The sequence below is a fragment of the Cavia porcellus genome, unplaced genomic scaffold, assembly GCF_034190915.1.
Source record: "Cavia porcellus strain 051 isolate PalLab524CR breed Dunkin Hartley unplaced genomic scaffold, mCavPor4.1 scaffold_7, whole genome shotgun sequence".
In the NCBI taxonomy this organism is placed as follows: Eukaryota; Metazoa; Chordata; class Mammalia; order Rodentia; family Caviidae; genus Cavia; species Cavia porcellus.
In genome coordinates this window covers 6,416,773-6,434,307 of record NW_026947490.1, presented here as the reverse complement: position 1 = coordinate 6,434,307, position 17,535 = coordinate 6,416,773, and the positions used below count along the sequence as shown (strand labels likewise).

The 17,535-nt window shown below is 48.2% G+C and overlaps 1 protein-coding gene across 1 annotated transcript in view; it reads left to right on the top strand.

The window, feature by feature from the left end:
* The window catches only part of Hunk (hormonally up-regulated Neu-associated kinase), a 107,919-nt gene extending 97,559 nt beyond the window's left edge, over positions 1-10,360 (top strand). Inside the window, exons 10-11 of the mRNA XM_013149710.3 lie at positions 4,386-4,569; positions 6,916-10,360. Of these exons, the coding sequence (XP_013005164.2) occupies positions 4,386-4,569; positions 6,916-7,574 (843 nt within the window). The 3' untranslated portion in view covers positions 7,575-10,360. The remainder of the gene's footprint in view (positions 1-4,385; positions 4,570-6,915) is intronic.
* Positions 10,361-17,535: the final 7,175 nt, after the last annotated feature.

The following is a 17,535-nucleotide window of genomic DNA, read 5'->3' as shown; positions in this document are numbered from 1 at the left end:
GGGGGACCAGCACCCCCTGGCTACTTCTTTTGTTTCATCAAATGGTACAAGACACTCAGAGAGTTTTAGGGGGGTAGATAATCCTTTATGGTGCTGCATTTTCAAAGTACCCAGTTTTGTAAATGTCCATGCACATTTCCAGTGGGTGGAAACAGTTGATAGAGAACAAAGAGCTGTACTGTGGGCGGCATGCATCTGGGCCTTGTGCGGTCCCCTCTCCAATCTGCCTTGAGGATGCAAGACTGCACTGCGGGTGCAGAGAAGATGCGCCCAGAGCCCAGAGCTTAAACTTTGCCATGAGCTCCGAGGCCTACGTGGATGCTGGGAGCACTGGCTAGGGAAGATCAGGGGGAAACTGGGTCCCTGCAGGCTGCAGCATCGCTGGGTGGGGGTCATGCCTGTGCAAGAAAAGTGGTACTTAGTCCCTCCGAAGATCTTTTTCTGTTACATAAAGCAGTTTAGTGTCCTGCTTCTCAGGAAATTTCTTTTGGAGAAAATAGACCATGCAAATAAAAAGGTGTGATTAGGTGATCAGTTGCATTTAGTAACCTGTGCTCAGAGGGTATGAGATCACCTGGTTGTAAACAAACACATTGCTTCTGTGCAGTTGATCCTTCTATGTGGACAAGCCCAGGCTCTCCTGTCTTTTGGGGTGGTCAGGAGTGAATTCTTGACAGGTCACTAGAAACTGGTTACTATGAGATCACAGATTCTTGTACCGGAAGAGGACATTTTGAGAGCTTGGGGACTCAAAGTCTCAAGGTGCCTCCATTTGCTACAGATGACTCTAGTATATTTTTATGGCAGAGTAGTATTCTGTTGTGTATAAATACCATATTTTCTCTATCCATTCATCTGCTGATGAACTCCCACAATTTAGTGAACATGAGTTGTGCTGCTATAAACATGGGTGTGCGTCTGTGAGATACGATGTCTTTAATTCTTTCAGAAAGATTCCCAAGATGGGAATAGCTAGCTGGGTCCAGTGGAATTTCTTGTTCTGGTTTTTTGAGGAATTTGCATACAGATTTCCATAGTAGTTGTACTAGTTTACATTCCCATCTTACATTACAGTGTTTTCCTGTTTAATGTGTTAACAGGTAGAAATGGTGACTTTCAGAGCAAGGCAAAGAAAGAGAGTAGGGGAGAGAGGGAGAGGGAGAGGGGGAGAGAGAGAAAGAGAGAGGGAGAGAGAGAGAGAAGAAAGACAGAGAAACTGAACTACAGGAAGAAATTTTTCCAGACTTCAAAACATATCAGTCTTGTTCCTTTGGAAGTGTGTGTGTTTGTGTGTGTGAAGCTTCTTCTATGCCTTAGAGGAAGTGGCCTGTAAATGTCTCATGGAAACAGAGGAGCACAAAGCAGTAGAGAATCATGACTGTCCTTTCCTGGCCTTGACCAGGGGGACCCAGGGCACAGGGGTCCCTTCTGTAGTGTCCTAGATGGCTTCATCCCTTTGCTGCTGCTCCTGAGAGTGGGTAATTTATAGAGAACAGAGATTTCTTTCTTATATTTTTGGATGCTGGGAGGACTGAGCATATCAGAATTTGTGCAGGGCATCACGAAGTTAGGATTTTTTTTTTTTTTTTTTTTTTGGAATTGAGAATTGAATTCAGGACCTCATGCTTGCCAGGCAGGTGCTATGCTGCTGAGCTATATCCCCTGCCTATTGAGCTATACCTCCCAGCCCCATTACATGGTTAGGAAACATGCCAAGAGATGCAGAAAAATCCACCTGGACTCACCCTTTTATTTGGAGCCCACTCCTGTGATAACTGACATTCCCATGAATATACTGTTCCTTCTGGAGGGTAGAACCCATATGACCTAATCAGCTTTTAAAAGCCCCAGTTCCTTGAGTATGTTATATTTTGTTTTTGAAATGAGATCTCATCACATTCCCAGCTTGGTTTTGCATTCCTATCCTAAGTGGTCCTCCTGCCTCAGCCTCCCCAGTAGCTGGGACTAGAAACACAAAACTCCATGCTCTACTTCCGGATGTACCTCTTAATACTGTTACAGTGGCAATTAAATTTCAACACAGACTTTGGAGAAGCATTCAAAGCCTAGCACCAGAAAACAACCTGGAGCCACTTCCATGGCACACTTTCAGGAGCTGGAGGCCATCAGGAGGCTCCTCTGTGCAGCTCTGTGTGGTCTTCCTCTTCCCCCACTGGCCCAGGCTTTGAGAGGGCTGTGTCACATCAAGGGTTTGCAGCATCAAGCTGGCAGCTTTGAGAATCTGAGTTTTCTGTCTGCTCCTGGGTGAATTATTTAACCACCCCAGGCTGTTGCCTCATTTGTAAAGGAGAAAACGGAATCCACCTCATTGTGCACTCTGCACCACTGTATAGCGGGCTCCTCATGGTGGGTGACAGCCGTTCAGGTGCCAAGGAAGCACCACCTCTTGTTTCATTCTGTGAGTCATTTTGGCTGAGTTTTAGGCCCAGGACCTGTTGCCTCTGGAGATGGCTCTGAAGGCCTCACCTCCTTCCCCAGTTTCCATTTCCTCCCTGTTGGTTTTCCCCGGACAAAGCAGGCCCTGCTCAGCAGCGGCATTGAACACCCTCTTCAGAAAGGGCACTGTTATGAAAGTGCAAAGATGTGTTTCCTTGAGAAGCTCTTCAGCTACCTACATGAAAAATAGATGAGCTCTCTTGAATTGCAAATGCTCTTCAAGTTGAAGGCAAAAATGTGGAAATCTGTCTTCTTTCCTCAGCCAGGGCGAGGTCAGGGATGCGGTTGCTTGCGTTTCCCAGTAAACATCAAGGACCTCGAGGGCCAGGAAAAGAACTTCTCAGTGGCATCACCCTTCCCAGAAAGTCGAACTCAGTTAATTTGAATTCAGTTCAGTTTCCACTGGCCTTTTTTTTTTTTTTTTTTTAAGGTTTCAATAGCTATGTATTATGCTGTCTCTAAGTACTTGGCTTTATGGCAGAGGCTGTGGGGTTGAAGATACTTCAGATAGTCAAGTTCACTGCGATCAGAGGGGTTACAAGCCGGTGCACATAGGCAAGGTTTTTAGCAAACAGGTTGCATACACACAAGTTTTTAGTTCTCAAGCAAGTGCTTATATGCCCAGAGGGTAGCAAGGTCCAGAACCCATCCAGGACTGCTCAGGGCTCCGTGGCTTTGTCCACCTATGTTGGATACTTCCTTGACTTCATGATGTTAAAATGCAAAGCAGCTATGTCTCAAGCTGCAAAGTCACTATTGTGAGTGGAACCTTAAGCCACTACTTTGCAAATGTATGATCAAAACTACGATGGATGTTTATATAAAATACATCTCTTACAACAAAAGACATACTGCCGTGAATCCCCCTCAGGGTACTCCTCACTTCAAACACACTTAGCCCGTTGTCCCTGTCACTTTCTGCTGCGGTTCTGGAAGTTGTCATTCCTGGCTGCTTTAGTGTTCTGGGTGACTTCAAAGCCTTCCAGCAGTTTCTCTCAGATGCAAGCATGGCCATGTGTCCTCACCCACCTTATCTATTGGATCTGCACTATGTGCCTGCTGGCTCTTCATCAAAGTTAAAATGACCAGGAAAGATAAATATTGGAGTGAGTTCAGGGCCTCAGGGCAGCCACAACAGCGCAGATAGAGGCACTCATGGAAGGGGACTTGAAAAGTGGGGGACAATGGGATAAGGGTGCTCAAAGTGAAGGGGAGAAGTTTGAGGAGGTTAAGGGCGATTTACTATCATAAATTTTAAAAATTGAAACATCCACTTACTTTCGACCATGTAGAAGCCTCCAGAAGTCTTTCTTTTTCTTTTCTTCTGTTTTATCGGTGTGTGTTTGTGATGCATGGTGACTGCATTTCCCATGGGGAGTCTGGGTCTGCGCCTATCACAGCCCGGCCCTTTTGCTTTACCACCCCTCGCTGCCCTCCCATCTTCTCCCACCCCCAGATCCTCTTCCATTGCACAGCATCACTGCTCTGTTTCCTATCAGTATCTCTTTTTGTCCTTTAAATTAATTAAATTTGGGGTTTCTCAAATAAGAGGAACCGTGCGATATTCACCCCTCTGTGTCTGCTTTACCTCACTTGGCATTATAGTCTTACGGTGCATCCATTTTCCTAAAAATGACTCACGTTTCCTCCTTCAGGGCTGAGTCTTGGTCTGCTTTCCTTGAGTTTGTTCAGCTCATTGAGGAGTAAACGGCCTCCTAGGGTGGCCTTGTCCTTGTTAACATGCATGACATGAGGCCATGGTGGGGACGGCACAGCTGAGCCTCAGCTGTTTTGCTCGGTCGAGACTTGGGAGCCTGAAGGATTGAACAGCTGGAGGTTTTCTATCTGCTTGGATGACTTCTTGAAGAGGGGTCCCATTCTATATTCTCAGGCATGTATAAGTGTATGTGTTTGCTTCTGATTTTAAGGACAAAAAGCCCAAAGAACAAGAGAAGAAAGGAGACTTTCTTCATCGACCCTTTTCCAAGAAGCTGGACAAGAATCTGCCCTCGCACAAGCAGCCCTCCTCAGCCTCGCTCATCACGCAGATTCAGAACACCAAAGCCCTGCTGAAGGACCGGAAGGCCACCAAACCTGTCTTCCCCGACAAAGGTGCGTCAGCCCTGGAGACCCTGGTGGTTGCTCGCTTCTACCAAGCTGTGTCTGCTGTGCACCCCTCACCCGGGTGCTGTGCACAGCAGGTGGAAAGCAGAGCAGAGAGAAAGCTGTATGCACACATCTACAGCAATGGGAGAACTGTGCACGGCCAGCCCAGCTGTGGGGTACTAGCCACCTGCAGGAAGCGTTTGAGAGATCAGGGTACCGGGCATTTTGGGAGGAGAGATTGGAGTACACAATATTGTAGAGCAGAAACGAGGTTCTGGCATTGTGGGGACAGATACTTGGGTGTTTAGAACTGTGGAAATAGAGCCTGGGGTGCACCATATTGTGGGAGCAGATATTAGGGTGCATGGTATCATAGATCGCAGTAAGAGTATAAGGTGTTACAGGAGAAGAGACTGGGGTATACAGATAGGTGTACAGGATCTGAGACTGAGACACAGTTTTACAGGATGGGTCATGGTGTGTAGGAGTAGAGACCCCACAGAGTGCAGAAACAGAGATTGCGTTAGGAGCAGAGTGACAGTGGTGCACCTAGGTATAGATTGGGTTTGGTTTCGTTGGAATCTTGCTTAGAAAAGTGAGGCAGTGAGTCATGACCGAGTCTGGGCTTTGGGGTGGGGTAGGGTATTCAGAGCCGAGTTCAAATCCCAGCTGTACCACTTGTAGGCACAGAGTTGCCATTGGTGTCCTTGCTTGTAAGAGCTCCTGCCTGTTGGCAGTGTTGGGTGAATGAAATCAGACAGGTGTAGAAGTTTCTCTGTGTGATTTTTGGAATCCAGCACATGGTAGACAGCTGATTAATACGAGTCTCCCTGGTCTAGGATGAGAATTGAAGTAGAAAGGAGTTCAGTAGGCACAGGTTTAGCACACACAGGAGAAACCGAAGGAGTTACATGGGAGCCATGCAGCCGTGAGCTTGAGGAGACGTTCTGCTAACTGAGAGCATCATGGAGTCACAGCATCCAATCTCTTTGTTTCAAATATGAAGAACAAAAGTTCAGAGTGGGCCATGCCCAGCTAGAGGTAACTCAGGTATGCTGAGCACTCAGTGGGATTCCTGGCCAGTGGCCACTGTCCCCATGTTGTACAAAACCTCCAGCCTTCCTAGTGTAGAGTGTGCAGCAGACCTTGGTGGGAGGCACCGTGCACTGACTAAAACTGGGACATTTGCCATTAACAAAACTTTAGCTTTTTATGATGATGAATTTCAGGCATCTGAGCTGCCTGAGGAGGAGAAGGAGGAGTAGGTTTGTTTTGGTGTCTGTGTTTATTTATGTAGGCAAGGAAGAGTCCCTGTACGCCCTCTGTTGCGCCCCAAACCACTCCCTTGCTCCTGCAGCTGGGCTTCTGTGGGACCTATAAAAACGTTACACAGAAAAAAGCACCAAAGGCACAGCTCATTCTGCATGAATTTGGCTGTGTTTCCCTCTGCTCCAAGTCTGTAGGGGTTTCCCCTCTCTTCTGGCCCAGTTTGCAGACCTGGATTCCAATCTGCTCCCCCCGGAGGTGAAAACTGTGTGGACTGGCCAGTTACCGGAACTGCAGAGATGTGCTGTCCTATGAGAACTGGATCTGGATCCATTGAGATCAAAGTCATGAGGGAGCCTAGGCAGGGAGAGAAATCCTGACAGGATGAACCTGGGAACACTGTGCTGAGCGAAATGAACCAGTCACAGCACGGCACACACTGTGTGATTCTGCTTGTGCAGAAAGTAGAACGGTGGCTGCCGAGGGGGACAGAGAGGAGAAGGGGGAGCTGGAGCTTAGCAGGCGCAGAGGGTTAGATCTGCAAGGTGAAAACGGCTGTGGAGATGGTGCAACAGAGTGGATATACTTAATGCTTCTGTACACTTAAAATAGCGAAGATGATACATTTTCTGCTATGTATTCATACTACGATAAACTAGGGCTGAGGGTATCTAAGAGAAGGCTTCTCTGAGTCAGATGATCAGACTTGTAGGGGTTCAGTGAGTCAGGCTGCACACCCTTCCAGAAGTTTTATGGATGTCCTGTGGAGTGCATGCATATTTTTATCCAACGCGCCTTTGGCAGGGTTTAAAATGTTAAGTAACCAAACAAGAAGTCTGTATTAAGCTGAGGCCTCGTGTCACCAGCTTCCTGTCCCCTCTGTCCTAGAAAGACTGTTGGGCCTCTGAGGAGTGACTGGATGCTACAGCTGTCTCTCTCCAGTAGCTAAGCTGTGTCGTTCTCACCTCCTCCTGCCATTCAAGGGTCACTGACTCAGTCAAGCTGTTGGTCCGGGCTGGGAGGAAATGGGCTCTGTGCACCGTTTCTGTGGCTGTCATGATTTTATTTGTTTTCTTGATAATGCAGACTCCTTTGGCTGCCGTGGTATTTTCCGGAAGACCTCCGATTCCAATTGCGTGGCCTCTTCTTCCATGGAATTTATCCCTGTCCCACCTCCCAGAACCCCCAGGACCCTAAAAAAAGTGGAGTCCCATCAGCAAGGGCCTGGGAGCGCCAGCATCCCTGCCAAGGAAGACCCCCTGATGCTGGACATGGTGCGTTCCTTCGAGTCTGTTGATCGAGATGAGCACATAGAACTCCTGTCCCCATCCCATCGCTACAGGATCCTGAACTCACCAGTGAGCTTGGGTCGCAGGAATTCCAACGAGAGGACACTTTCCCCACTGCTGCTGTCTGGAAGTACGTCACCTCTCCAGACTCCTTTGCATTCCACTCTGGTCTCTTTTGCTCACGAAGATAAGAACAGCCCCCCAAAAGAAGAAGAGGTATGTTCTCCGCCTCCAGTTTCCATCAGTGGCCCCACGCAGCCTCTGGGGAGCCCCAACTGTGTCAAGAGCCGGGGCAGGTTCCCCATGATGGGCATTGGACAGATGCTGCGGAAACGCCACCAGAGCCTGCAGCCCTCTGTGGAGAGGTCCCTGGAGGCCAGCATGCCTCCACTGCAGCCCATGGCCCCCAGCAACCTCGCCTTTGACCTGGCTGATGGGGTCAAGGGCCAATGTTAACCTGGACCAGTGAGATTCTGGGTCTCTGTAAAGAAAGCAGCAGAGCAGAACTCCACACATCTGTCAGAGTGTGAACAAGGACCTCTTGTATGCCTGTCATGGAACCTCAGATCAGCCCAAATCCACACACCCAAAGCCTGCACAACCCAGCCTCACCTAGGGACTCCTGAGATGCTGGAAATCACCAGGAGGGCTGGCAACGGGGGCAGTCGATTCCAGTCACAGACCGTCCTTCCTTCCACCCACTCACCAAGCCCTCTCTATTGCACACTACTGGGCTCCGGGCTGAAAAACACACATCAGACTAGACTGACCTAGACTGTTACAGATCTTTGTTCCCTCTGTGCTGTTGGGTACCTCTCAGCAATTGCTGTCTGCTCTGCAGTCGGGCCCAGCCTCAGAGGGACTCGGCATCCAAGGTCTGCCATCAAGGCCACAGTTTCCTTTGGACTGAAGTGGCCTTTCTCTTGGTAACTAACAGCAAATCTCTGCAGCTCGTTAGGAGCAGTGACTCGAGTGCTAACCGAAGAGGAATGCAGAGCAGCCCCTTAGAGTAAAGATGGAGTAGTCTGGACCTGGATGTAAGGAAAGAGCTGAAGGAAACACCCATCCCGAGAAAGACTTTGGCGGTGGCGGTGGCGGTGGTGGCGGGGGGGGGGGGACTTGCTAATGGCTGAACAATCTTGTCCAAAGAATTGTTTTCTTGATGGGGTGTCATTAAATTGAAATCATGTGATTTTTAGGAACCCAGCTGGAGAAATGAAAAACAGTCTCACCAAAATCGTATTTGCCAGCAAGAACGCAGCCCAGAGGGCAGAAAAGCTGGCTCAGGTGGTTTTCAATGGCATTCGACCAAAGTGGCCTGCAGGAGGGGCAGGATCCCTATCGCCCAGTGCTCGTCCTGCTGTACCAACAGGGCCACCGTCCTCCTAGAAGGCATGAAGCTAGCCGGTTCTTTGCAGACAGAGAAAGAATGTTCAGCATGATTCATATGCGGAAAAGGAAACATTACCTCTGTGTTCACACAGGAAAGAAGTGTGATTTAGAGCTCAGCTCGTCTGCGGTGAACTGAGAACAGCTTGCCGGGCGGGGAACATGTTCGAGTACAGGACACTTGCTTCTTCCAGGACCGCAGCGTCCCCCAAGCAGGGTTCCGTCTGTGTTGTGTTCTCACACCTTTTGCCAAGGATTGAACCAAAGATGTGTCTCCACTTCTGTGGCTGTGCTGTCCTTGTGTGTGCGTTTGTGGACCCTAGTGTGGTCTGGCTGCATCCGGCTGGAGCCTGACGGGTACTTTCTTCACAGAAGGCCTGGGCCTGGCCTTCAGTCATGGGCAGAATTGCGAGAAGGGAAAAAGAGCGGCACGCTTTGGAATGAGTGGAGTGGGATGGACTGGTTGGATAGCAGTCAGGTTAGGAGATGGGTGATGGAATGGCCTAGAATCTTCAACTATTTTTTATCCCCCTCCCCCTCCGCAGTACTAGAGATTGAATCGAGGGCTAGAAAAATGCTCAAGCGCTGAGCTGTGACATTGGCCCTTTTTATTTTTTTATTGTGAGACAGAGTCTCAGTTTCCCAAGCTGCCTTTAAACTCGCCATTCTTTTGCCTCAGCCTCCCGAGTAGCTGGGATAACCGGCATGCGCACTATTTCCGAAAGTGTCAGCTTCTTACTAGTATGGATGTTACCAGAGGCTCCACTGTGTCCACTCGGCTAGGTTGTTCCAGTCTGTTGATTCCAAAGTGGGCCAAGTCCCTTGAGAACGGCAAACAGGCCTTCTTTTCCCCAGCAGGGAGCCCTCTGCCAGCAGAGGCGTCCTTGGGGCCCTCCCAGCTCTGACTAAGTGAAGAGAGACCAGATCTCTAGTTAACTGCAGAAGCTACCCAGCTGTGCTGGCAAGACCTGGGGTTACTCAGTCCCTTGGACAGTAATCACCCCATCTCTAAGGCTACATTAGGCAGACATCAGTCTCCTGGCTGTTGGTGTTATTCCTTTGTGTAGTTTCAGAGCAGTTTCTGAACTTTACTCTCAAAATAGAGCTTTTTAATCAGAGAAAAGAAAAGAATCGTCCAGTAGATCCTCTCTCTTTTTGAAACGCCATGCTTGCTTTTCAGTGGGTAGAGAAGCCTTCCATCTAGATGGCGTCCGCCTGTAACTGCCTCTCCAAACAGGCTGGGAACGTGTGGACCTGTGCACACATTCGCCTGTCCACCTTTGTCCACCTTTGTGTCTTTTTTCTTGCATTTTACTTTCCTCGCCAGCCTGCGTGTTTCCATGCCGCCGTTAGCTCGTGGAGAGCGTGTTGATCATTCTTCGAGAGCGGCTGCAGATGTGGGACTGCCAGCCTGGGTTGCCCTTGGCAACGCGGACTCTGAGCTCAGGTTTACTCTGAACCAGTGAGAAGAGAAGGGAGCCGGGAGAGGGAATAAGCTGTATGTTTGGTGTGGGTGAGCACCTAAGAAATCTATGAAACCAAGTGAAAGGAAAAAAAATGTTAAATTCTTTATTATTTTATTATATTTATATGGAAAACTTGACCATCCCTTTGGTAAGTACAGAGTGTGTTGTCTGTCTGGCTCATGACTGTCTCTCAGTTTGTCGGTGCCTGTGATTGCAGTCAGCCTCTGGCTGCTGATGGACATGACCCAACTGCCGTGGGGCTAAAGTTAAGGAGGAAAAGTCCATTTTAATTGTATGATTTGGTCATAAATAAGGACCATATTTATGTCACCTTTATTGAATATATGTACTTTTATAATGACTGTGAAATACACTTTTTCCTCACTATGACTGTTTTCTTTATTTGATGATAAATCTGAAAGCATCACATATGTTGCCAAGAGAACAGTCAATGGCTTAAGTTCTTGGGGGTCCAGTAGACAAAATAGAGCTAAGTGGGGGCTGAGCCGTGAGGTGCTAGGGAGTTTCCCACTGCAGCATTCCGGCTGTGTCTCACTTGTCGCACAAGGTCTGTCTGCACAAGGCTGTCCCATGTACTGCGAAGGGCAGTTGGAGGTGAGGCAGCACTTTGTGGTTTTCAGGGCTCAGGATTTCTCTTGGTGACCCTGAAGTTGGGGTGTAGAATGGTGAATGCTGCGTCAGGGAACTGTCCTTGTTTTAGGCCCGGCTGAGAGTGGTAGGGTAAGATTGCGGAGTGGGGTGGTGGGTAGATCGGCCATTTGGCTCAGTTATGGCTTCATGAACTACTCACGAAATGTTTTTTTGGAATGTGCTCCCTTGTTCCAGCGTGTCCCCTTTCAGGGCAGAGAATGAAAGCTTGGGGAGTGGTGTGGCTAGAGAGGGGAGGGACCCCTTTCTGTTACTATCCAAAGCTCTCCAAAGTTTGATTGGGGAGATAATAGAACAAGTATCTAGTTTCAATATTTTCTTGTATGAAACACAACCCTTTTAAACAGGCAGGAACCTGACAGTTTCTGGTCCAGTTTCTTTTGATGAAGAGAAGCTCGGGACTTCCAGTGGGTTAAGGACATCCTAGAGTCCTGCATGAGCTGGCACCAGGACCTGGCTAGAGTGTGTCCTTGAGAATGCAGAGACATCAGAGTAGCCACTGCGGTCAGAGGGCAAAGCTGTCAGCAGATTGAGCTCTCATTGCCGCAGGTATTTTTGAGGTTCCTCTGAGGACTTGGTCTTTGCCTTTTTAAGTGAGTCTCAAAATTACGTGACTTCTTGAGATTCTGCACAGTTTTGAGTATAACTTTCCTAACCCTGCCAGTGCTTCACATCACCCTCTTTCTAGCACCCGCCAGCAAATCTCAAACCTGGAGATAGCTTTCTTTTTGGACTCTCTTCCTTGATAGATCTCCTGAGCAAGCACCAACCTTTGACTGGCCTTGTTATCTATGTTAGCTATCAAAAGGCATTGGGTTTTCCTAGATTAAGTCATTTGAACTGTTTACATATAGCTGTATCATAAAGTAGGACAATTTCAGAAAGAATGCAAGACTGATATATTTAGTGGGGGAGGTCTGGAAGCCTCTTGGTTATTGTATTTGTTTCCTTTGTAGGATCTTCCATGTGCCACGGGCACGGCGAGAATAGCTGAGAGCCATGCTGGGAGCTGGTTCAATTTAATGTCATCACTTTTCAATGAAAGGAGCATGTTTCCTGAGTAGTAAATGAGTGTATTATTTGTGGCAGCTTTTTTTTTGGTCAAGGGAGCTTTTTAAACATCTGGTTCCAGAGACAAGTGGGGTACATATTTGTGTTTCTTCCCTGTAGATGTGTTTTTACAGCACCTGGTGAGGTCCAGGGTTTGCTGTCTGTGAGCACACAAGCATGGAGGGTGGGGCAGGGCAGGCAATGGGCGTTGACAGACTGAAGCATCTCAGGCTTGGCAGCCCCCTCCCCCAGGTATGCATGCCTGATCTGGCATGCAGATAATGAGGCAGCCTCATCCAGGAAGCAAACTCTGGGATCAACTGGAATCCAGTGGTTTATTGTGAAAAGGTGGTCCTCTGAGGCTTGGACAAAGGCCAGAAACTGTTGTTCACAGGTAAAAAAGTTAAATGGCTCTAACTTACAGGCCTGAGCTACTTGTATTCCTTTCTCATTCAGAAAAGCAAAGGCTTTAACTTAGATTTAAGTTCTGTACTCTTAACGCAAATGTGTGCTTTCTTGACCTGTTATCACAGCCTCCTGGAAAAGGGCTAGTTAGGGAACCAGGCTCCTCCAGCGTTGGGCAGCACATTCATGGCAGGGTTAAGCCATGACCCACTGGCACCCAGTATGTTAGACTGGTCAGGCTTTGCTTTCACAACACATTCTATGAATTGTGAAAACAATAAAGATTTGTTTCCTTCACAGTTTTCTGAGGCTCGCTAACTCCAAAGCAGTTGTGCTTTAGGTGGTAACTCAGGGATTCAGGCTGTTTCTGGCTCATGGCTTCACTGACTTAAGCTTTGGGGAGAGTCTTCCACCAGCCTCGAGTGCTCTTTAAAGAGGGTATTATATCCTCTCACCACCCACTGGCTCAGTCAAGTCATGTGGCCTTGCCTGTAAGCATAACGCTGGGAAATGAGGGGGAACATATGCCATTGTGGGGTACAGTTAATATTTCTGCCACCATGGGAAAGGTCCGGATGCCTGCCACTTAAAAATTCCCTCATTGTCGCACAATGACAGCTCTTCTTTCTGCATGAGGGTTACTTTTTCTAAAGACATTAGATTTGGTAAATTTTAGCATCTTATTTAACTTAAGGGCAGCATTTTGACTGAATCCTGTCCTCCGCAAATTTCTGTGTTGAAGCTGTAGCCCCCAGTACATTGAGAATGTGATCACATTGGAAGACAGGACATTTAAAGACACAAGGTAAAATGAGGCCATGAGGGTGGAACCTAATCTTATCCAACTAGTATGCATATAAAAAGAGACAAAAGGACCCCGGAGAGAAGAAAGGCCGCATCAGGACAGAAAGCCACTGTGTGTTGTGTTGTCTGAGGCATCAGGAGGAACCTCTGCCAACCCTTGATCTAGACTTCTAGACTGCAGAACTGTGAGAAAATACATTTTTGTTATCATTCACTGAGCAGGTCACAGCAGCCCTAGCAGCCTAACAAGGAGGGAAGGTAAAATAACAATATTTATATAGTCTACAAGTCTTGCAAATTTTGTCTCACCTACTGAATTTGTTTACCCCTTAACTTCTTACCCCTTTGCACTGAGAAATTTCTGCTTTGAGGGTAAAACTCCACTTTTTCTGTGTTCCCCATGTGCTAAGCTCACTGTGCCCCCCCCCTTTTTTTTGAGAATATTTCTTCCTTTAATCCTAAAGCTTACTACCTTTTGCAAAGGACAGCTAGCAAATATTTTAAGTTTCAAAGATTGCTGTGTAGTCTGTTGTGTATTCTTGTTTTGTTCTTTTTTTTAATTTTTGTTTTTGTTGTAGAAGTATTTTGAAATGTGAAATCTGCTTTTATCTGGGGGACATACAAAAGCAGGCCTCAGCAGACTGAAGTTATCAGGTCATGTCGATGTCCGCTCCCGGCCGGCAGGAAGGACACACGACAAAGTCTGGTAGTGGACAACCTTTTCTTTTTATTTTCCTTCTCCGTACAGCCTGCCCTGGGTTCTCCCAGCTGAAGCCTCCTCTGGTCCGCTCCCCGCGGCTCCTTTTGTGCTTCAGTCTGCCCCAAAGCCTCTACCGGTCCGCTCTCCGCGGCTCCTTCTGGGCTTCTACTTCCGGGCTTCTTCCTGGCTTCTTCTTCCGCCCAGGGGTGGCACCGGTATATATACGGGTACAGTGTCCAATCATGTTAAAGTAAGCAAGGCAAGCTGATTGGCTAACATCATCAGTTGCCAGGCAGACTATATTGTTGAGCGGGTTGCTTACGCGGTAAGCAGGAAACTAACGTGCTCGATGGGAGGGGCAATCTACCTCAGGCTTCACTCTTTACTACAGGCCTCACGTCCGCCAAGTGAGGCGACCGGGCTCGGGGCTGCGGCTCCCAACATCTCCCCCTTTTTTATTTTTTATGAATGTGCGCATCGTAGCCCTTTCTGGACTGGGTGCAGAGGCTTATGCCCTATGCGTAGGCCCACCGTAGGTCCTTGGCTTAGACCCTGGTCGGCCGTCCCATGGTCTGCCAAGGCCCTGAGGCCCTCGTCCTTTTTCTAGGGCCAGGCACAAACTGGACGGAACCTGGATGCACACAAGCTTGCACTCATTTCCTCTCCGTAAAGAAATCCCCTCGGAGAGAAATTTAGACCTAGGCAGCATCTAACAGTCCAGCGGCTTACGTGCAGGATGGGGTAGGGCCTGGCTTAGGTCGAGTCGTGCTGGGGAGGCACGCTCTTACCCGTCATTGACTCACCTACCCTGCTGTGTATTGTCACCTTATGGAGGAGAATGAGGGATGCCCGCCATATCTAGACTCGGTCGTGGGCCAATTGAGCAAGCCATGCATATGCCTGAGGATCTTCTTGTCCATTTCGGGCTACCGCTATTTCTATTCATCTTATTGGTTGGTCTGTGATGGATCTCCAGTAGGGCAGGTCTGATCTTCAGTCGAGGGCTTTGTTGCCCGTGTCAGTCTCTCCGGTATCCACAGTGGTTCTCGTCCCGGTTCCTGTGGGAAAACACAAACCGCGCCTCGGTTCCAGCTGATTACCGGATCCGGGCCCATCCATTGTCCTGTCAGGACATCTTTCCACTTCACCCACCCTTTATGGTTGGGGGAAGGGTTGCAGTGCTCCACAGCTGGGGAGCGATTATCATTATTTAAATTTAAAAAATTGTGTGTGAATAGTGCCATGGATAATCGTGCCTTTGGGGCCAGGCCTTGGCCTACTCCCCCTTTTTGTTTTTTATTTTTATCTTTTTCGTTTTTTTTTTTTTTTTTTTTTTTTTTTTTTTGGTCTTTTTCAATTTTTATTGGTACCGGGGATTGAACTCACAACTGCCTGCTTGCAAAGCAGGCACTTTTGCCACTGAGCTAAATCCCCAGCCCCCATTTCCTCGACCGGCGTTTTTCTCAGCCTGCTCTGCAGAGAACTCTGTGTACCAGGCTCGCCAATCCAGGTAACTACCCGAGGGCAGACACGCCTTTGCCAGCTGAATCCAGTCCGCGGGGGTGAGGGGCCCAGAAGACAGATTCTCCAGCATGGCAATGGTGTAAGGCGCAGTCGGCCCAAAGGTTGTAACTGCATTTTTAAGTTCTCTAATCTGCTTTATCTCAAAAGGCTCCCATACATTGCGTCCCTGGCCCATAGCTACTTGTACAGGAAATATCTCGTAGGGGCCACTATCTATCCCAGGTGGATGTACCTCATGAGACAAGCGTCCCCCCTGCCAAAGCCGCCTGTAAAAATACCGACCCGCCGGTGGCGGAGCATAAGACAGCGGCCGTGATTGGGCGGAAAATGGGGGCCCGTGCATCACTTCCTGTTCTGGCGAAAGGGGAGAGAGCTCCCAGGCGGCCGCCTCGTGGCGAGGAATCGCCTCCGGAAACGGCCCCCAAGGTGGGGCGGAAGGCTTCGCCTCCCTCTCGCGCCGGGGAGCGCTCAGGAGCTCTCTACTCCTCCGCAGACCAGGTTGAGCAGAGCGCAATTCGCGGGGCAACGCTGGAAAAGAACCCTGCGACTCCTTATCGAGCGACTTGGGCTCCTGACAGCTGGTCTCTTTGGCCTCCTTGCCATTCAACTTTCCCTCGTCCTCGGAGTCAGACGACTCCGAGGCTAGAGCCCCGTCCTCCTCCTTAGCATCCTTGTTCCCCTTGACGGGCCCCTCTCGGGAGCTCCCTGACTGGGCCTGCTCAGATACCCTGCGTACTTTTGTAAGCTCTTGAGAGCTTTCTCCACAACCACCCTCGCTCTTAGTGTTGCTACCTAACATGTTTCCCATTTTTTAATATGTTACTCACCGCGTGAGGCCCAAGGAATCCGCCACTTACGCGTGAGCCTGAGGGGAGTCTAAAAGCCCTGTAGGTGCGCGCCACCCAGAGCCCAGGCTTATCCCCAACTCACCTGTCTCGCAGCTCTGTACTGGAGCGTTGTCCACTTCCACGTCTCGGGGGTGATCAGTCCCCGGGCGGGCCTCCAAATGTCGATGTCCGCTCCCGGCCGGCAGGAAGGACACACGACAAAGTCTGGTAGTGGACAACCTTTTCTTTTTATTTTCCTTCTCCGTACAGCCTGCCCTGGGTTCTCCCAGCTGAAGCCTCCTCTGGTCCGCTCCCCGCGGCTCCTTTTGTGCTTCAGTCTGCCCCAAAGCCTCTACCGGTCCGCTCTCCGCGGCTCCTTCTGGGCTTCTACTTCCGGGCTTCTTCCTGGCTTCTTCTTCCGCCCAGGGGTGGCACCGGTATATATACGGGTACAGTGTCCAATCATGTTAAAGTAAGCAAGGCAAGCTGATTGGCTAACATCATCAGTTGCCAGGCAGACTATATTGTTGAGCGGGTTGCTTACGCGGTAAGCAGGAAACTAACGTGCTCGATGGGAGGGGCAATCTACCTCAGGCTTCACTCTTTACTACAGGCCTCACGTCCGCCAAGTGAGGCGACCGGGCTCGGGGCTGCGGCTCCCAACAAGGTCAGAGTTTGTTAACCCCTGATACAATCTTCACTAGAACCTTTTGAAGTGTTTTCTTAGTTTTACAGATAACCTTAGTGGGCTTTATCAGGTCTCATGACTCTACACAGGCTCATTTCAGGAGCATGCCTCCCTGGGAGGCATTTATAGTAGCTGAGCTATAGGACTCTGGGCTCACTGGAAGATCAGCTGAGATTTTTTTTAAGAGGAATTTTTTTTAAATTTTTTTTATTTAAAGAGAAAGAAACAACAACAAAAATACATGGAGGAAAAAAAGGGTAGAAATAAAACAGAATTACAGGAAAATAAACAATAAGAAATCAGTTGTAAGTTACATATTATCATCTTAGAAATAGTTGTTCAGGTTACAAAATTAAAGTATGTAAAGTGACATTCAAATAGTGACACTGCCAAAAGTTCTGCTCAGTGATCTAACAAAAACTAGTAATATGGTTATCAGTCCTACACTCTTGTTTTTTTATTTTAAAGAGGGTAAGATTAAACATATCAAACCAGAACAAAACAGTTCAAAAAGAAACAATTTAAAGAAATACAGATTTCAGAGCAAGTCCACTGGAGATCTTCACTGTTTATCTAATTGTCTCTAGTTTCTTCCAAATAGTTGCATCTTCATGCACATTAAATACATACTGCATATTATAGAACTAATCAGATCATTACAGGATGATGAAGGCTTTTTAGGTCTTCAAAATCTGACATTGGGGAAGACAATAATAACTACCATAGTGTCTCTCATTCTCTTCATAGTAGCTGTCCTTATCTTCACATATGCTGAAATTGAACCTAAGAGACTAGACTAATATCACTCTGAACAGTGAGTAATAGTATTGCTAGATGTTATATCATAATGCTACAGAATTAGCATTGGGTTTCTTAGTGTCTTCTTCAGAGTATC